General features: G+C 47.9%; 1 protein-coding gene across 2 annotated transcripts in view; it reads left to right on the forward strand.

The window, feature by feature from the left end:
• The first annotated feature begins 1,222 nt into the window (after positions 1-1,222).
• The window catches only part of OLFM2 (olfactomedin 2), a 72,672-nt gene continuing 54,886 nt past the window's right edge, over positions 1,223-19,008 (forward strand). Inside the window, exon 1 of one of the 2 annotated variants that reach the window (XM_036240563.1) lies at positions 1,223-1,429. In XM_036240563.1, the coding sequence (XP_036096456.1) occupies positions 1,367-1,429 (63 nt within the window). In that variant the 5' untranslated portion in view covers positions 1,223-1,366. Of the gene's footprint in view, positions 1,430-17,602; positions 17,899-19,008 lie in introns of those variants that run through there. The other variant, XM_036240562.1, reaches the window with a different exon arrangement.

Below are 19,008 nucleotides of genomic sequence, written 5' to 3' on the forward strand. Positions count from 1 at the left end.
AGCAAAGGACCAATTCCTGTTTGGAATGAGGAGGTAGAGGGGTGGATGAGATGCCTTTCCTGGCTCAGCTTCTGTTTTGTGTCCTACATTCCATGGCCAGTGTCCTCAGCCTCATGCTTCATTGTAGTAAAGCCCTGTGGGGAATGAGCACTGGCTAGGTGCTCTGCTTACTCACAAGTCACAGATTTCTCTCAACAATTTTGTGAGGAAGCAGGGATTCTGACAGAAGGAATGCTCTTTGCCTAAGGTCACATGGCCAAGAAGTGACAGAACCAGGGTTCTACTGGACATCAAGCTTTTCCTCCTTGCTTTGACAAAACCATCCATAATGTGTTATCTGCCTGGCACACAGTAGGGTCGAAAAAATGCCAGGCCTGCCTCATATTATGGCTGATTCTTCTATAACCTGATCTGCTGGCAACCCCTTAAAAAAGCCTTTGAGAGACTATGGGGAGGGAAGGTGCCTGGGAAAACTGGTAAGGGGAAGAGGCAGAGAAAGGCTGGAGGCAGGTCAAGGACGCCCTTCATATGCAAATGTTTTCGTAGTGGCAGCGTCAATATTTTGATTTTCTCATGATCTGGTCTCTCATCTTGGGCCTTTGAAAGGGGAGTAACAGACTGTTGCAGGTGTAGCGGGGGAGGGGAGACTGAGCGCGAGGGCTCGTGGGGAATGGGGGTGGGCTGGGGAGAGTGAAAACAGGGTGTCTCCTTTGGATGCCAGGCCCACCCTACTGGTCATTCCCATTGGCCTCTGGTCTGTCTCCCGCCCGGTTTTTGCTTCTCACTCCGTCTCCATCTCTGCCCCACGCCCTGTCCCAGCAGTGACCCCCTTCCCTCAACGTCCAATTTCACAGGCTCTGACTCAGTTTCTCTCTTGATTCTTGAGTTTTTTAAGGAAAAAGCCTCTCAATTTCTCTTCTTTGCCACCAGGCCTTCCTCCTACTCCCCCTCCCCCCCGCCTGCCCTTTGATCCTCCTCCTGTCCCCATTTTCCACGTGGGAAATGTCCAGGGAGGGTAAAATTTACGAACACATGATGGCACTACCATAATGGCCTGGGGGCTGCCGGGTTTTGTCCCCAGATACTGTCTCCAGTGCGGGCTGCCCCACTTCCCTGCCCCCAGACCCCACTCGGTCTGCGCCCAAAGACAAGCTGGGGGCGGGGCGGGGGGCGGAGCCCATAACAAAGACTCCGAGCGAGTGAGGGGGCCGGGGGCGGGGCAGAATCCCGGCCGCCTGTGAGGCCCGGGAGGCGGCGGCAGAGGGTCGCCCGGCCGGGCGGGCGGGGTCGCGCCTGGTGGCGGTCCCCGCGCCGAGGCTCCGCTAGGGTGGGCGGGGGGGACAGGACGCCGGGCCGGGGGCGCGTCATGTGGCCGCTCACGGTCCCGCCGCTGCTGCTGCTGCTGCTGTGTTCAGGCCTCGCCGGACAGGTAGGGGCCTGGCTGGCAGGTGCGGGAGCAGGGGACTGGGTGTGGGGGAGGGAAGGTGGCTCAGGGGTGTCGCTCAGAAACGGGGTTTGGGGCTTCATGAGGCCCTTCGGAGCTGCGAGAGGCGGAGGTCGCAGCGGGGGAGGGGCTGGAACATCCACTTTGGCTTTGGGGGAAAGAAATAGGGCTTCAGACCCAGCCTCAAGCTGGGATGATTTGGGGGACACTCTGACCCCAGCTTCGGGGTTCTCAACTCCTCGGTGACCTGGAGCCCACCTTGCCCGCCATCTCGCTGGAGCTGAATGGGATTGCAGGGGAACTTCAGGGGGCTTTGGGGAGTTGCTTACCCTTCACGCCCCCCATCATGTCTGGAGGTGCCCAGCTTCTGAAATCCCCCACTCCTCGCCTGCACCCCCAATGTGGAGAAGGGGGCGGGACTCACGTGTGAGTGACTGATGGGGACATGTGTGAGGTGCTGATGATAGGTGCTGGGAAAACGTGTGTCTTTGTGTCATGGCTGGGCGTGACTGTGAGTTTGTGTGTGTGGCTGTGCTGGTGTGTATCCAACTGTGCGTGAATTGGGTGTGATCAGGAAGGGTGTTTGTACGTGAGGAAGAGTCTGTGTGTGACAATGGGAGGCTGTGACTGGGGGGTTGTGTGTTTGTGTGTGACTGGTGATGTGACAGCAAGGGCTGTTAATCCTGGCTGTATTTGGGCAGCTGTAGCTGTGTGTAAAAGATTGTGTCCCCATGACTCTGTCCACCTGCCTAGGTGTTATACAAAATGTGTGTGACCAGGTGTGTAGCTGTGTGAGAGCTTTGGGGTGACAGTGTGCTGTTCAGTGCCTTTGAGTAAATCATTTAAAAGGAGGTGAAAAGAAGGGCTGTGTGTACAAATGTGTGCATCCATGCCTCTGTGTGTGTGTGCATCCCTGCCTGTGTGTGTGTGCATACGTGCTCGTGTGTGTGTGTGTTGGTGGTGCCTCAAACACTCCATTTGTGCTTTCACAGAAGCAGGTCTCTCTCTCCATGTTACCCTATCTTTTTGGCAGGCTTAGGGGACTTTGCAAAATGTAGGGGGTCCAAGCTTTCTTCAGCTATTGGGAAACCTCTCTCCTCCTCCATCTTGGGGGTGGGAGCACACTCAGGATCTCAGATATGTAGGAGCTCAGAGGGAAGCTGGAATTGAAAAAAAAAACACAAAAAACTGATAATCACAGCTAACATTTATTAAGTGCTTATTATGTGCTGGGCACTGTTTCAAGCACACAGCACAAACTAACTCATTTAATCCTCCCAGCACCTTACTAGTGGATGCTATTGTTACCCTCATTTAACAGATGGAGAAACTGAGGCACAGAAAAATTAAGTCACTTGCTCAAGCTTCGACCACTTGAGAGTTGTAGAGCTGGGAATCAACAATTCAACAGAAGCAGTCTGGTTTCCGAGACCACAGGTTTACCATCAGTCCACTCCATGGTTGTGGACTGGCATGTGTAGACACCAGGAGGGGCTATGGGAAGAAACTCTAAGGAAAAACACTCCTGGCACATTCTCTTTCCTGGTCAAGAGAAGAAAGGAAACACCCTTGTACCCAACCTGAAAGGGACATTGGGAGGGACAGTCAGAGAGAGTCTAGATTTTCAGGCCACAAGGAGAGGTTGTGTGGGGTTCCCTTCCTTGAAACACCTCCATTTCCCCATCTTAGGAACCACATACGGGGTGAGTTAGGAAGCATGCTCAGCACCTACTATCATACTGCACACAGTAGGTGCTCAGTTGATATGTGAAGCAGAGAGAAGTAAAGAGTGTCAGCTGAGAGGGAAAGAGGCAAGAGATCAAAAGAGGCATATACGTTAGAATCTGCTGGAAAAAAATGAACCAGGTGTGAAGTTGAATTTGATTTCTAAGAAGGATCATTGAAACCACAACCTGGGTTTTCTCCCCTGTCCCTGCTAGCCCCTAGGGAACACTGCTTTTCCTGTCTTCCAGACAAGATGGGCTAGGAAGTAGGGGAGAGTGTGAATTTTACAGACCCCAGGGCGGGCAGGGAATTGCTTGGGGGCGGGGCTAGCATGAGGCTTCATGGGGGGCAGGGCTAAGCTGGGCTATGGAGGCGGGGCTAAATGACTTATGGGGCGGAGCTACACTGGGGTAATCCTTTGGAGCGAGGCTGGTGAGTGCCTGCCATCCGCTGCAGTTCCTCCAAGCGGCCACCACGGGCACTACAGTGTTGTAAATTGGCCTCAGCCTCGAGCTTGACCAGCAGCAGCTTGATGCCCCAGCGATGGAAGAGGTTTGAAGAGTGGATGCTCTGTCCCCTATCTGCCCCCTCCATCGCTTCCCAGAGTCCCCTCCATCGCTTCCCAGAGATCCCTCCTAGGTTCCTGCTGGGCCCTGGGAACCACCAGGGTTCCTTTCTAGGAAGCGTTCATTCGTCCATTCAATCAACAGATATGATTAAGCACTGAGATGCAGCAATGAACCAAGTAATCAAATCCCTGCCCTCCTGGAGCCGATCTTCTGGCAGGAGAGACAAACAAGAACAGAATAAATACATAATACAATGTCAAAACTAAATGTGTAATACAATGCAAATGTCATAAAGAAGTAGGGAAAAGGGAATTAAAGAGTGATTGTGGTGGGCTATTTTAGCAGAAGTGGTCAGGGACAGTATCCCTAAGGAGGTGATATTTGAGGCCACACATGAGAAATGATAGAGGGAGCCTTCTGGTATCCAGGGGAAGAGCATTCAAGGCAGGGGAACAGCAAGTGCAAAGGTTCTGAGGTGGGAACAAACTTGGTGAGTTTGAGGAGCAGCAAGGAGGCTGGTATGGCTGGAGAGGAGTGAGCGAAAGGGAGGTTGTGTGTAGATGAGACCAGAGAAGTCAGGAGGGGGTAGAGCACATGGGAACTTGTGGGCTGTGGGCAGGAGTTTAGATTTGACCTTGAGAGCAGGGGAGTAGCTCCCATCAGAGGAGTCATCCATTCATCCAGGGTCTGTCCAGGATGTTCTGAGTGTGGCCTATGAGTGCCTTGGAGCTACCAGAGAGCTTTCCCTGTGAGAAAGATGCCCCCTTCCTGACCATTAGATCTTCCCTAAGACCTAGCTACATCTTGGGCACTATCTGGGTTTGGGGGTCACCTTCCTGGGATTTTTATTGGATAGGACAGGAGGAGCAGTTCAGTTTGCATTGCATGCCTCAGGGCCTCTGCACTTGCTATTCCCTCTGCCCGGGACACTGTTCCCCCAGGTAACTACTTGACTCCCCACTCTCCTTTTGCTTAAATTTCACCTCCTCCAAGAGACCTACCTTGACCGTCCATCCAAAATAACCTCCCCATTGCCATTCTCTGAGCTCTCGCTGTGTTATTTTTCTTCATAGCCTTTGTCACTACCCTTACACGATTTGTTTATTCATTCATAGGTGCTCAATAAATATTTATTGAATGAATGAATGGATGGATTCCCCTCCTCCCCCCACAGAGTCTTTCTTTCTCAAACAGTGGGACTATTGTGCCAAGGAGAAGTCAGGGGAAATACTCTGCCCTTGCACAATCCCATACCCATTTCTAGTCAACCACAACTCCTGGATATGAAGCAACAGGAAAACCCCTCTTCATCTGTGCCTAAAATTGCACATTATAGGGTACCGTTATATGAGGCTAAGACACGGTTTTCCCAGGCCCTTTGGAGAATGTAAATATCCCAGGTGGAGGAAGTAAAGGGAAATCTTAAAGACTCCTATACAGTAAGTGAACTGGACATTTTCTTCCTGCGGAAGATCAGGGTTGGGCGACACCTAGTGGTGGAATGAGATTTGTGTCGATACTCTGTGTGTGTGTGTGTGTGTGTGTGTGTGTGTGTGTGTGTGTCTATGGCAAAGGTGTGCTGGCTGATAACCCTGTGTATGTTTCAGGGCCCTGTCCAGGGTGAGGCAAGTGAAGCACTTTCCTCTGGTGCAAAGGGGTGCCACAAGCTCCGAAACCAAGAAAAATAATATCCTAATGCAATATCGTAAGAAAAGCAAAATTAATTCCAAAAATCTATGATGAACAAAACATCAACATTTTAAATAAAGACAGGATCCAACTCTATACTTGCACAACTCACATCACTTGCCTCACTGTAACCCTGGCTCTATAGGAGTGCGGCCGTAGTGTCTGTGGGCGGGTGTGTGTGTGTATGTTTAGAGATCATGTACTTGGCATTGGCCAGGTTGGGCACAGAGACATGTGTGTGTGCCATAATCATGTTTGTGGCTGTGTACACAGTGACTCATTGACCTTATAGGCTGACCTTGTGGGTGTGTGTGGATTTCTCCTGAGTCCTGCAGTTGGTGTGAGCAATGACTTTGTGTTCCCAGAATTTAGTGTCAGTGCTTGGGAGGCAGTGACTTGCTGTTTTCCCTTATCCATGCCTTTGTGTGTTCATTCACTGGGAGCCTTCTGTGTGTTGAGCCTTAAACCAGACACCAAAGGCTGGGTGAGAGTTGAGCTCTCAAGAGGTGGGACGGAAGGTTTAACTTCTGTGATACTGATTCTGGTTGTGGTGGGGAGAAGAGAGTTGTGACAGGAGAAGGAGACTTTGTTCCCACTTTCCTGGAACTCTTGTTTGAGAACATCAACCTGTCTTCACACCCAGAGTCGAAGCCTGGTCTGTGTTACAACCTCATCCATCCAAAGCTTAGTCACAAAGAAAGGAGAAACCAGATGGAGCAGACAGGAGTCAGAATAGATTCCGTGAAGTCTGTGTGAAGAAGCTTATTTGCATCGGGAACCCAGCAGGCTTTCAGTGCCTGTTTACTCTTACTTTACATGCAGTTCTAACAATCCTGGGCAAGGAAAATAGGGACTCACAGGGTGGAAGACAGAAACCAAAAGGCAAAGTCAGCTGAAGCCACTGAATGAAATGGCAAATAGCCACTTACCTTTTAGGCCCTGAGAGAGTTCCAGTTATTCTCAAGAAAAACATAGTGTGCACACAATGAGCCAGATTCTTCCTATTCCTAATTTCTCTAGTAATTCCTACATGAAAGACATCAAGTGAGGCACTGGGGATGTGAAGAGCTGTGATGCAGCTTGCTGTGGAGGGGTTTTCAGGGCCAAGTTGTGGAGCATGAGAAAGCACATGGTACAATGTGCAAAATGTCAGGAGTCAGGCAGGCAGCTTCCTGGAGGAGGTGGCATTTGAATTGGGCCTTGAAGTATGAGTGAGTAAAGATTGGAGGGTGGACATTCCATGCAGAAGAAGGTTGTTGGCTAAGCTAGCTAAACTTATACTACACGGTAGGTTCTGAAAACAGGAATCAGGTGGAATGGGGATAGTGTGCATTGGAGGTAAGAAAGGAGATGAGCTTGGACAAGTGAGTTGTGATCTGACTATAAGGGCCTTAAAGGCTGGTTGAGGATTTTACAATTCACTGAGCTGGCAGTATGAGGCCCTGGGATGGGATGTGTGTGCATGTGTGTTTTGCTGTGTGTGTTTAAATAGAAGGTCTTTAAAAAAAAAAATTCTGCAAAATACACATAAAATTTACCATCTTATCCATTTTAATTTTAATTCAGTAATATTAATACATTCACGTATTTGTGCAACCACTACCACCGTCCATCTCCAGAACTCCTTTCATCTTCCCAAATTAAAACTTTGTCCCCAATAAACAATAATTCCCCATTCTCCCTCCCCGAGCCCCTGGCAAACATTTTACTTTCTGTCTCTGTGCATCTTATTTGTTTAGGAACCTCATATAAGTGGAACCATGCAGTATTTTTCTTTTTGTAACTGCCTTACTTCACTTAGCATTATGTCCTCCAGTTTCATCCATGTTGTAAAAAGGAATTTCATTCCCTTTTCTGGCTGAATAACATTCTTTTATATGTATATACCACATTTTGTTTATCCATTCGTCCTTTGGTAGACACTTGGGTTGCTTCACCTTTTGGCTATTGTGAATAATGCTGTTATGAACACGGGTGGACAAATATCTTTTGAGACTTTTCTTCCAACTCCTTTGAATATACAGCAGAAGTGGGACTGCTGGGTTATATGTATTTAATTTTTTTTTTTTTTTTTCATTTTAAACAAGAAGTTTAAGCAATGAGATGCTTGACTTGAAGGGAAAACTATCTAGGACTCATTTCTTTTAGAAGTAATTTATCCCTACTTAAAGACAGATTGCCCTACATGTAACAGCTACATACAAAAAAGTTATAATATTGTCCTTGGTTTCACAATGACAAATGAAAAACATTACAATTCTGTAATCAAACAAGGTATGCAAGGATTTTTATGTTGTTCTTTTTTTTTTTTTTTGTAACTGTGAGAGTAAAATCATTTACTGGGTTATAAAGATAAAAGCTAAATGAGTTTCCATTAATGGAGAAAGAGGGTATTTTCACAGAACCAGTATTTTTTCCCATCCCATTTCCATTTTTTGTCCATCAAAACATACCACTGGCTGCCCTGGCCAGTTTGGCTCAGTGGTTAGAGCATTGGCCCACCAACCAAAGAGTCTTGAGTGCGATTCCGGTCATGGGCACGTACCTCAGTTGTGGTTCAGTCTCCAGCCCTGGTCAAGGTTGTGTGGGAGGCACAGTCAATATGTCTCATCGATGTTTTTTTCTCTCTTTCTCCCTCTCTCCCTCCCTACTTCCCACTCTATCTGAAGATAAATGGAAAAATATCCTTGGGTGAGGATTAAAAAAAAAATACCATTGGCCATTTAGTTAAAAAAATGCAAATGCTGCCCTGGCCAGTTTGGCTCAGTGGTTAAAGCGCCAGCCCACGGACCAGTGAGTTATGGGTTCGATTCTAGTCAAGGACATGTACCTTCGTTGCGATTCATCCTCGGCCCTGGTTGGGGTCATGTGGGAGGCAGCCACTCGATGTGTCCCTTTCATGTCGATGTTTCTCTTTCTCTCTCTTCCTCCCACTCTATGTGAACTAAAATGGAAAAAAAAAAAAAAATGTCCTCAGGTGAGGATTATAAAACAAAATGCAAATGCTGGGCACATACACATTACTTTATGTACAGTAAAGGAATGGGGAAGGGGAAAATGAAAGAAGAGAAAACTATACTGTAGTAGTCGGGATGTGGTAGAACCAAATTGCAGTTTTCTAACAGAACATCTTCTTGGTCTGGAGGAACCGAGTTCTGGAGTAAAATAGCAGGTTCCCATTTTAGTAGGAAACCTGTCTGCTGCTGGAGCACATCAATTGTATCTTCATCGGCGCTTCCAACTGTGCAGGTGTGTGTTTCATTGATTGGCTGCCCCTCAAATCAAAATCTGATCTGCCTCACTGACAAACCTGTCCTTCACAATGGGCTTTCATTAGTTTACTAAGAGGTGGATGCCTCTTAATCTTAAACTGCACCCCAGAACCATCCTGTCCTGCTACCTTCAAATTAATGTGATTGTTGTTCTCAGTCTTCTTCCTTAGGCTTTTTGTTGACTGCCATGGGAGTCTCCTCAGCTGCTGCTTCACAAAAGAGATACCAGGTCTGCACCAAATGAGCACACAAGCAGCACGTGGAGCCAATATTATATTTAAGTTTTTGAGGAACTTCCATATTGTTTTCCATAGTAGCTGCACCATTTCCCAGTGGTGCACAAGGGTTCCAGTTTCTCCACATTCTCACTGTCACTTGTTATTATGACTTTTGACTCTAGCCCATCCTAATGAGTGTGAGGTGACCTCTCATTGTGGCTTCGATTTGCATTTCATTACGGGTTAGTGATAGAGAGCATCCTTTCATATGTTTATTGCTCATTTGTACATCTTAAAGAGGTTTTAAAGCCAGGAATGAGAAATGATTGGATTTGTGTGAGGGACAGATCCTCTGGCTACAGCATGGAAGACAGACTGGAATGGGAAGAGTAAAGGCTGAAAGAAGACAATGATTTTAGGAGCTAACAAGGCCTGAGGCGGTTTGGTGGCAGCCAGAGGCTTAGCATGACTAACACTTGGGGGAGGGGAGCAGAGGGAGGGCACTTCTCATTGTCTGATGTCTGACTTCCTTAACAAGGCCAACTGGCTCCTTCCCACCACCTGGAATTCTGAACCAGGCAGGAAAGCAGATATGACAGAAGACAGACTGCACTGAAAGGACAGAAAACACCTCTTCCAAGGGGGAAAAAAGAGACACATTTCAACACCATTTCCCAAAACTTGCCGTAACTAAGAAAAAAGCTGAAATAGCCACAGGCTAGAAGGCTCACACCATTTGTATTTTGAGGGACAAGAGCTGCCTATGTGTGGCCATGAATTCATGCCTTTTTTATGTATACTGAAATACTTTGGGGGCTGATAGCCCAACAGGCAGAGGTCACTTGGCTTATTGCAAAGGACACTTAGTTTTGCTTGGTTTGTGTTTTCTAGCTTTTCTACTGGAAAACTATTGTTACCTGTTGCCTATCAAACAGAGATGGAAAGTATGCTTTATGCTTGATACTTAATTCATATTTTTGAGTAAAGTTTCTCTTGACACAAAACATGCACAAATCTTAAAGCTGTAGTTTGATAAATTGTCTTGAAGTGGCATAGTATTACCAGCACCAGGTGAAGAAACAGAACTTTGCAAAAATCCAGAGGTCCCCCTTCCAGGTGCCCCCCACAGCCCAAGAGTGACCAACCACTAAGCTGACATCTTTCAGCACACAATAGTTTGACCCACTTTTAACAAAACGAAATCGTTAAGAATGTAGTTTTTGGTGTCTGGCTTCTTTTGCTCAGCATACTGTTTGTAAGATTCCTCTGTATCATTGTTTTGTGGTGGTTTGCATATTTTCATCTCTTTATGGTGTTCCATTGTGTGAATACACCATGCTATATCTGGTCTAGGTGGCTGGGTTGGTGAAGTTTGTGGCTGACACAGTGTTGATGTAGACAGTCTGACATGTGTCGGTAGTGAATGTTTGGGTATATATGTTCAGTAGATTCTCTTGATTCATAGTAGTTATGTTCTATAAAGACCTGGTGGATACCTGGCCAGTTTGGTTCAGTGGTTGGAGCATCAGCCCTCAGACCAATGAATTGTGGGTTCGATTCCAGTCAAGAGCATATACCTTGGTTGAGGTTCCATCCCCAGCCCTGGGGTCATGCGGGAGGCAACAGGTCGATATGTCTCCCTCATGTCTACGTCGCTCCTCCCCCCCCATCTGAAGATAAATGGAAAAAAAGTATTCTCATGTGAGGATTAGAAAAAAAGACCCGGTGGACACTGAATTAGGGAATACTGAATCACCGCAGGGTAGATTCCTGTAAGCCTCTGGTCACAACATATTTGTGGACCAAACAATAGCAGTCTTGTTTTATATGTGTTTCTGTTTAAAAACACCTTATCTAATATGTATGGTTGGTTTGTTAGCTTTGAACTCACAGCCAAAGTATACCTGAATAAAATTTATCAACCAGATATATTTTCTCCTGAAGACACATCACAGCCTTCTTGTGCTTGGAGACACTAGACAGCCCTTCAGCATTATGCATGGGAGCCACTTAACATAGAAAAATCACCAATAAAAACCATGAACATGTGAGCAATTGGGTACTAACAGAATGAAAAGGATGTTTACAGTTAGGAGAGCTGAAACAAGAAGGCAGAGCTTGGCTGTGTTGGGCCTCAGCTGGGAACCTGTGTGTGTGTGATCAAAATTTTTGCCACTCTGTTCATGTCCACAAATGACCACAAGAGCTCTGTGACTATTGATTTTGGGGTTACAAATAAACGGTAATGCGTAGGCCAGCTTGCTAATGAGGAATCTGCAAATAATGAGAGTTGTATATACCTAAGAGTAGAATTGCTGGGTCATGGTGGTGGTGGGGATATATTGAGCTTTAGGAGATCCTGCCAAACAGCTTTCTAAAGTTCCGAAGACTCTTCAAAGAGTTGACTAATTTACTTTTCCACCAGTACTGTCTGAGAGTTCCAGTTGTTCCATATCATCACCAACATCTGGTGTTGTCTTTTTCATTTTAGACTTTCTGATGGGTGTGTAGTGATATCACATTATGGGTTTAGTTTATAGTTTCTGATGACTAATAGTGCTAACTACCTTTACACATGTTTATTGACCGCTCAGGTATTTCCATTTGTGAAATGTCTTTTGTCCATTTCTCTATTAGGCTGTTTGCCTTTTTCTTATTGATTTGTAGGAATCTGTCTATTTATCTATCTACCTGCCTTTTATATAAATGTCAAATCAGGATATGAGTTTTTTTTATTGGACATAAAGATTGCAAATAGCTTCTCTTACTCTGTGGTTTGTCTTTTAATTCTCTTCATGGTATCTTTGACCAATAGAAATTTTAAATTTTAATATAGTTCAAATAATTTTTTCCTTTGAGGTTAGTGCTTGTTACTGTCTTGTTTTAGTGATCTTTGCCTAACCCAGAGTAATGAAGATATTCTATATTTTCTTCTAAAAGCTTTGTTGTTTACCTTTCACCTTTAGAATGTACAGTCTACCTGGAATTGATTTTTGTATATGTTGTGAGGTAGGGCTCAACATTATTTCTTTTCCCCATGAGAGAATTAATTCTTTCACCCAGCACCATGTAGCCTATCTGAGATAGAATCTTGGGGGCTTTTGGGAAAGTTTCTTAGCATCTCTGTGCCTCTATTTCCTCATTTTAACCATAATCCTATTTATTTCATAGTGGTATTCAAAGGGTTAAATGAGTTATTACATGTATATCACTGCAAACGGTGCCTAGTACATGATACATATTTAATAAACCTTAGCAATTATTGTTATTGTTTCTGACAGTTATGTTTTTCTTCCTGGTAATTTTCAGGGAAAAAACATCACTTTCCATGGTTCCCAGTCTTAGTGCATTCAGGCTGCTATAAAAAAACACTGCAGACTGGATAGTTTATAAACAACACAGATTTATATCTCAATAAAAAATGATTGCCCTGGCCAGCGTGGCTTAGTTGGTTGGGCATCGTCCCCTGCACCAAAAGATTGTCGGTTCGATTCCTGGTCAGGGTAAATGCCCAGTGTTTCAGGCTCGATCACCAGTAGAGGGCGTGCAGGAGGCAGCCAATCAGGTAATGGTCTGCTCTCACATTGATGTTTCTAAGAGAAAAAAAAAAAAAGATTTATATGTCACAGTCTGGAGGCTGAGAAGTCCAAGATCAAGGTACTAGAAGATATGGTATCTGGTGAGAGCCAGGTTCATAGATAGTGTCTGCTTGCTGTGGTCCTCACGTGGTGGAAGGGGTGAGGGAGCTCCCTGGGTCTCTTTTAAAAGGGCACTGATTCCATTCATGGAGGCTCCACCTCATGACCTAATCACTTCCCAAACACCCCACTTCCTGGTACCATGGGGGTTAGGGTTTCAACATATGAATTTTGGGAGAACAGAAACATTCAACCTACGGCACTCCCAAACACCATGCTTACAGTGATGATGGTAATGGAGAGGAGGAGACACTTTCTGGAGATAGTTCTGCATCAAAATCAGCTGGCACTGGAAGAGAGAACAAGGGGGTAAAAGGGAGCAAAATCTGTAGTTTCTAACTGTGGGTACACCTGGGTTATGTTTCTGGGAAGAAAGGAACACAGGGCACAACATTTGAGGAAGAAGTCATTGTCATGTCAATGCAAGCACAGGCACCTCAGGGAAGGGGCTTGCAGGGAAAGTTTAAGAATGTTCCCCTGTTGACCTGGCTGGTTTGGCTCAGCAGTTAGAGAGCTGGCTGTGGACTGAAGGGTTGTGGGTTTGATTCCTGGTCCAGGGCATGTACCTGGGTTGCAGGTTCAATCCCAGGCCCCAGTAGGGGTTGTACGTGAGGGAGGCAACCAATCAATATGAGACATGGATGTTTCTCTCTCTCTCTCTCTCTCTCTCTCTCTCTCTCTCTCTCTCTCTCTCTCTCCGCTCCCTCCCTCCCTTCAACTCTCTGCAAAATTAACTGAAAAAATATCCTGGGTTGAGGATTAAAAAAAAAGAATGTTCCCTTCTTTTAACAGTTTTATTTAGGTATAATTTACATACCATAAAATCCACCTGTTTAAATGTGCAATTCAATGGCTTTTAGTAAATTTACAGAGTTATGCAGACATCGTCCCAATCCAGTTTTAGGACATTTCTATCATCCTCCAAAAGATTCCTAGTGCCCCTTTGCAGTCCATCCTCACTCCCACCTGAAATTATGAAATTGACTGAAATTAATGATTGTCTGGCTTCTTTCACTTAGCCAAATATTTTTTAGGTTTATCCATGCTGTAGAATGTGTCAGCACCTTTCTTTTTATTGATGAATGACATTCCATCATATGGATAGACCACAGTTTTTTTTTTTCACCTGAGGATATTCTTCCATTGATTTTTTTTCAGAGAGAGGGGGAGGGAGGAAGGGAGGGAGGGAGAGAGAGAAACATCGATGTGAGAGGGACACATTGACTGGTTGCCTCTTGCACAACCCCAACCAGGGCTGGGGATCCAATCCCAACTGTGGTACGTGTCCTTGACCGGAAATGAACCTGCGACTCTTTGGTCCACGGGCCAATGCTCTAACTGCTGAGCCAAACCAGCCAGGGCTAGACCTAAGTTTTAGCCATTCACCAGTTGATGGGCATATGGATGGTTTCCTTCATTATGAAAAATGTGGCTATGAATATTTATATGCAAGCCTTTCCATGGACATGTTTTTATTTCACGTGGGTAGATGGAATTTTTGGGTCTTGTGGCCAGTTTCTGTTTAACTTTATAAGCAACTGCTAAATTGTTTCTCAAAGTTGTTGCAACATTTTATATTCCCATTTGCAATGAGTTCCAGTTTCACCACATCATCACCAATACTTGGTACTAATACTTGGTACTACCTTTTTGATTGAGGTTGTTTTGGCAGATGCCACGTGCTATTAGTCCTGTAAAATACACAAGTGGAGATGTCCAAGAAGCAGATGGGCTTAGGGGTCTGAGTTCTGGGTGGAGATCTGGGCAGTAGATATACCTCTGGGAGGCCTCAGCTGTAGATTCATTTAGTCAGTCAGTCAATGATTTCTTGGACACTTTTATGTGCCAATTACTGTCCTAAGTCTTGGGGATGCAGCTATGAAAAATACAGACATGTAGGTGCCCTTGTGAAGTTGCAAGTCTAGTGGAGGAGATAGGCCATAAACAAATAAAAGTATAATGTCACATGCTATTAAAAAAAAAAAAAAAAGAGCAGTAAGGGATAGAAAGTGGTGGGGACTGTTGTTGTAGATGAGGTAGCCAGGGAAGGTCTATAATGGCCATATTACTCTGAGTCCAGTCAGGTAAGCAAACTACCCTAGGGTTTCAAAGAGAGGGAATTTAATATAGAAAATTGGTTGAGTGTGAGATGGAAGATTAAGAAGTGAAACTGATGGAATGGTCAGGGAATCCAGCAATAAGCCGTAGTACAAAGCTAGAGGGACATCACAAAAGGTGGTGTGATGAGAAAGGGCCTTTTGTGTGGGAGTTGGCACCATGAAGGGGGTTAAACACTATCAGATCACACCCCAACCCCAAACAGAAAGAGAGAAGAGAAATAACCTGGCTTCTTCCTTGCTACTCTCCAATCTCCCTCCAGTGCTTCCAATTGGATGAGCCTAACAGGATGCCAGTGTGCAAGGGGCCATGGGAAATGTAGTTTTCTGGAGAAGGACAGGGTATGTATCTTATACAATGACAGAACAGAGGTACAAATAAAGTAAATGAGCAAACTGTATGTGTATCTGTGGTAACAGTTTTTGCAAAGGTCCTGAGACCAGATGGAATCAAAACTTTGGAAGTGGGCATGATGGTCTAGGCTAAGTGTATAGAGTAAGAGGGGCTGGGGACCTCCAATAAAGCCCTGGAAAGTATAAATATTTAGGGAGAGGGCAGGAGAAAGTGATGGTGCAGCTAGAGAAGTGGGGGTAGAACTAGAAAATGATAAAGTGTATGAAATCAAGACACAAATGACTGGCAAGAAGGAGAGAATGGTCCATGAAGGCTAACCTGTGAGAGTGACTAAATGAGGGCTTGTGTGAAACTGCGAGACTGGCAAATTGGAAGGTCATTGGCCCCTTTGGTGAGAGGAGTTTTGGAAAGATGGAGGAGGGGGGAGGTGAGGAAGTAGAGACAGCTGTGAGTGATTAGTCCTTAGAGAAGCTTGGCTGAAAGGAGCTAGGGAAGTTTCCTACAGCACCAATGATGAGTGAATGAGCGTATCATTGACTTCCAAATTCTCTAAGCCAGGAGTCCAGTGGTTTTGGCATCTGAAATCAGACAGAACTGGGTTCAGATCCTGAGCCCCCATTTACCTGTTAGGTCATCTTGAGCTGGTCCCCTCTCCTCTTTGAGCCCAGTTTCCTCACCTGTAGATAGGGAAGTCATACTTTTCATGGGAGGTTGCAACAACCGCTCAGCAAGCACATTTGCAGTGTTCAGCACTCATAAATGCAAGCTGTAGTACAAATAGGAAAGGGCACATCTCTTTTTAAAAAGCTCATTATCAATTGCAAATAATAACAGGAATGGCAGCTACTGTTTATGAAACACCATGTCCCAGACACCCTGCAAATGCTTTACAAGCACCATCTCCCCCCCAGCTCACTCTGCTGCAACCACAATGGCCTCCTCCCTGATCCTTGAACAGTTATGCTCCTGTCCAGGGCCTTTGCACTTGCTGTTCCCATTGACTGGAACTTTCCCTCAGATATCCTATCGACTCCCTCCCTCACCTTCTTCAGGTCTCTGCTCAAATGTCCCTTTCCGCAACCACCCTGTTTAAAGTTTATTCTTGTATTTGTTCCTCTGCCTGATCCTAATCCCGCTGTCTTATTTTACTTCGATTTTCCTATTCCTTGTCTGATTCGCCCCACAGAATGTTCAGCTCCACAAAGGCAGGCATTTCGTTTGCTGTTCACAGTGCCTGGGACATAGATGCTCAATATATATTTCACGTGATTCTCAGGACACTGGAGCCCTTTACACACACTAGGTCCATGGTCCTCACAACCACCCACTTTGCAGATGAAGATACTGAGGCAGACAGAAGTCATTGCTGGAACTCACACAGGGGCAGAACCTGCCTCTCCGTGTGGCTAAGCTCACAAAAAAGGACAGTTCAAGACACACACACCCATGTTCAAGGCTGCTCCCCAGGCGAGCCCTCGCAAAAGCCTGAGTCATCGCCGCCTCCAGACAGCGGCGGCGGTGGACTGAGGGCGGCGGTGGCGGCGCAGCGGCGCGAGGTGATGCGGGGACGCCAGGAGGGGGCGTGAGTGCAGGGAAAACAGAGGAAATTAAACCCGCCAGGCGCTCCTCCCGGCAGCCTCGCCGCCCCCGCCGCCGGCTGGTGCGTGGGTGGGAAGTTCGGGGGCTCGCTCTGCCGGTTCCCTGAAAGGGCGGGCCCCGGAGCCCTGGGGCTTGAGGAAGGTCCCAAGTGTCAGTTCCCTGCCCCCACCTCAAGTTCAAGTTGTGAGTGGAGAGCCTCCTGGGACTTGTCTACAAAAGGCTAGCGCGTGTCTCCGCTGTGCCAGGTCAAAATGCTGTCCCTGAGTGTACTGGGGAATCCTCCCGCTGCTCCAGTGACCCCCATTACCGCACCGTTTTCCAAGTCACCGCGTCTGCTGGCTTCGGACCCGCCACAATGGGCTTCCCTCGTTCCGAAACGACCCAGGGGTTCCCAGAGTGGTCCTGGTCCCAATAAAGCCCATTTCCCAAGGAAGACGAGACTCTGGGATGCTTGATTCATGCGAGCGCACCAGAGTCTCGCCTCCCACGGACCCCCATACCTGTGTCCCGGGTTTTAGAGAGCCGGGGTCGGTGTCCTAACAGGAGATGGGTGGGGACTTGCGACTTCTGTCCCCGCCAGCTTTGGGTGGTCGAGACTGGCCGAGTGCCTGGGGTTCGGGAACACCGCTGGTGGGGTGGGGGCAGAGACACCGCTGGGGGCGGGGCTGGGAACGCCGCGGCGGTGGGGGTGGGGCCGGTGAGGATGCTGAGGTGGTATCTCTCCCAGAGGCGCGGTCCCAGGCTGGGGTCGGGAAGTCTGGGGAGGGGTGTGGAGCAGTCCGGGCGCCCCCCGCCCCCTGTCAGGCTCGGGGCCTGAGCCGTGACGTCACGGCGGCTGGAAGTGCCCGGCGCGGAGGCGCGGGAGGGGGCAGGGGCCGAGCCGGAGCTTTATAAGCGGAGCCCGCTCGGAGCTCGGAGCCGCAGCCCGCGTCCCCGAGCCCCCCCGGCCAGCCCGGACCCGGACCCCAGTTCGCGCTCGCGCCCCGGGGTCGCTGGGCGGCGAGGGACGGAGCTCCAGGTGGCGGGCGGGAGAAGGGACGCGCGGCGGGCGGCCGCGGGGCATGAGGCGGGGGCGCGATGTCGGTGCCTCTGCTCAAGATCGGGGCGGTGCTGAGCACCATGGCCATGGTCACCAACTGGATGTCGCAGACGCTGCCTTCGCTCGTGGGGCTCAACGGCACCGTGTCCCGCGCCGGCGCTTCCGAGAAAATTGTGAGTGGCCGCCGCGCGGGGGGCGCTCCCGGGAGGCGTGGTGCTCGTGCAGACACCGCCGCAGCCCCCGGGGACCCGGCCCCCCAGTTTCCCGGCTCCGGGGCGTCCTACTGACTGGGGGCCGGGCGCGGGGCGCAGAGGCGGAGGATCCCCGGGACTCTTAGTTTCCTCCGCGCTGTTCATTTATTGTTATTGTTATTGTTAGATCTTGTTATTAGTGAGCAATATCCGAGTGGCAACATTGTACTAGGCTCGCCCCAGCCCGGGTGGAGGCGGCGAGGGTCTAGGCTGAGAGGGGCAGAGCGGGATGTTAGATTCCGTCCCGCTGTGAGGGACCCTGCCTCTGAAAGGAGCAACCTCCGGGTCTCCTAGTGCCTCCACCGTCAGCATCTCTTCCGTTTGTGTCGGTGTCTCCGAATAGTTCTGTGTCTGTCTGCGTGTGTGTCTGTCTATTATTTTTCTTCTGCTTTGCCTGTCTGTTTCTGTCTCTGTCTCTATCTCTGTTGCGCTGATTTTGTATCTTTTGGTCTGTCTCCCTTTTTCTCTCCCCCATTCCCCCCCCCCCCCAGCATCTCCCTCTTCATTACCTGCCTCACCACGTGCTAGATATTTATTCCCCGAACTTGCCCTCACAGAAGGGTCTCAGACTGGGGCGGGGCTGATGCTGCCCCCAGAATCTCTAGTATTGCCCCCTCCCCCATGCCATCCTATCCTCTATCACCTTCATCCTCTAGCTTTCCTACCACAGAGCTTGAGGGGGAAGAAGGGGAACCCAATGGGGTTAATAATGGTGGTAATGTCCCTTGAGGAGAGGCGAGGAGGCATCCTCCATTGCAAACTTCCCTCAGCCTCCTCTAGACATGCCCCTCTCACCCCTTCCCCTCTTCCATCTGTTCCTGGACTCCTCCCCTTACGTGGAGCTGGGGTGCATGGGTTCCTCCTGCTTGATTTCCTTCCCCCCAACTTCGCCAGCAATCCCGTTTAGCTCCCAGTGGCTACCACACTGCTTCTTTCTCTCCCTTCCATGAAAGAAAAGGGATCTTTAGTCCCAAGAGTTGCAAGCAAGTGGAGAGGGGGGTGCCATGCACTGTGCCCAGGCTTTGCCCAGCT

The sequence above is a fragment of the Molossus molossus genome, unplaced genomic scaffold, assembly GCF_014108415.1.
Source record: "Molossus molossus isolate mMolMol1 unplaced genomic scaffold, mMolMol1.p scaffold_m16_p_4, whole genome shotgun sequence".
NCBI lineage: Eukaryota > Metazoa > Chordata > Mammalia > Chiroptera > Molossidae > Molossus > Molossus molossus.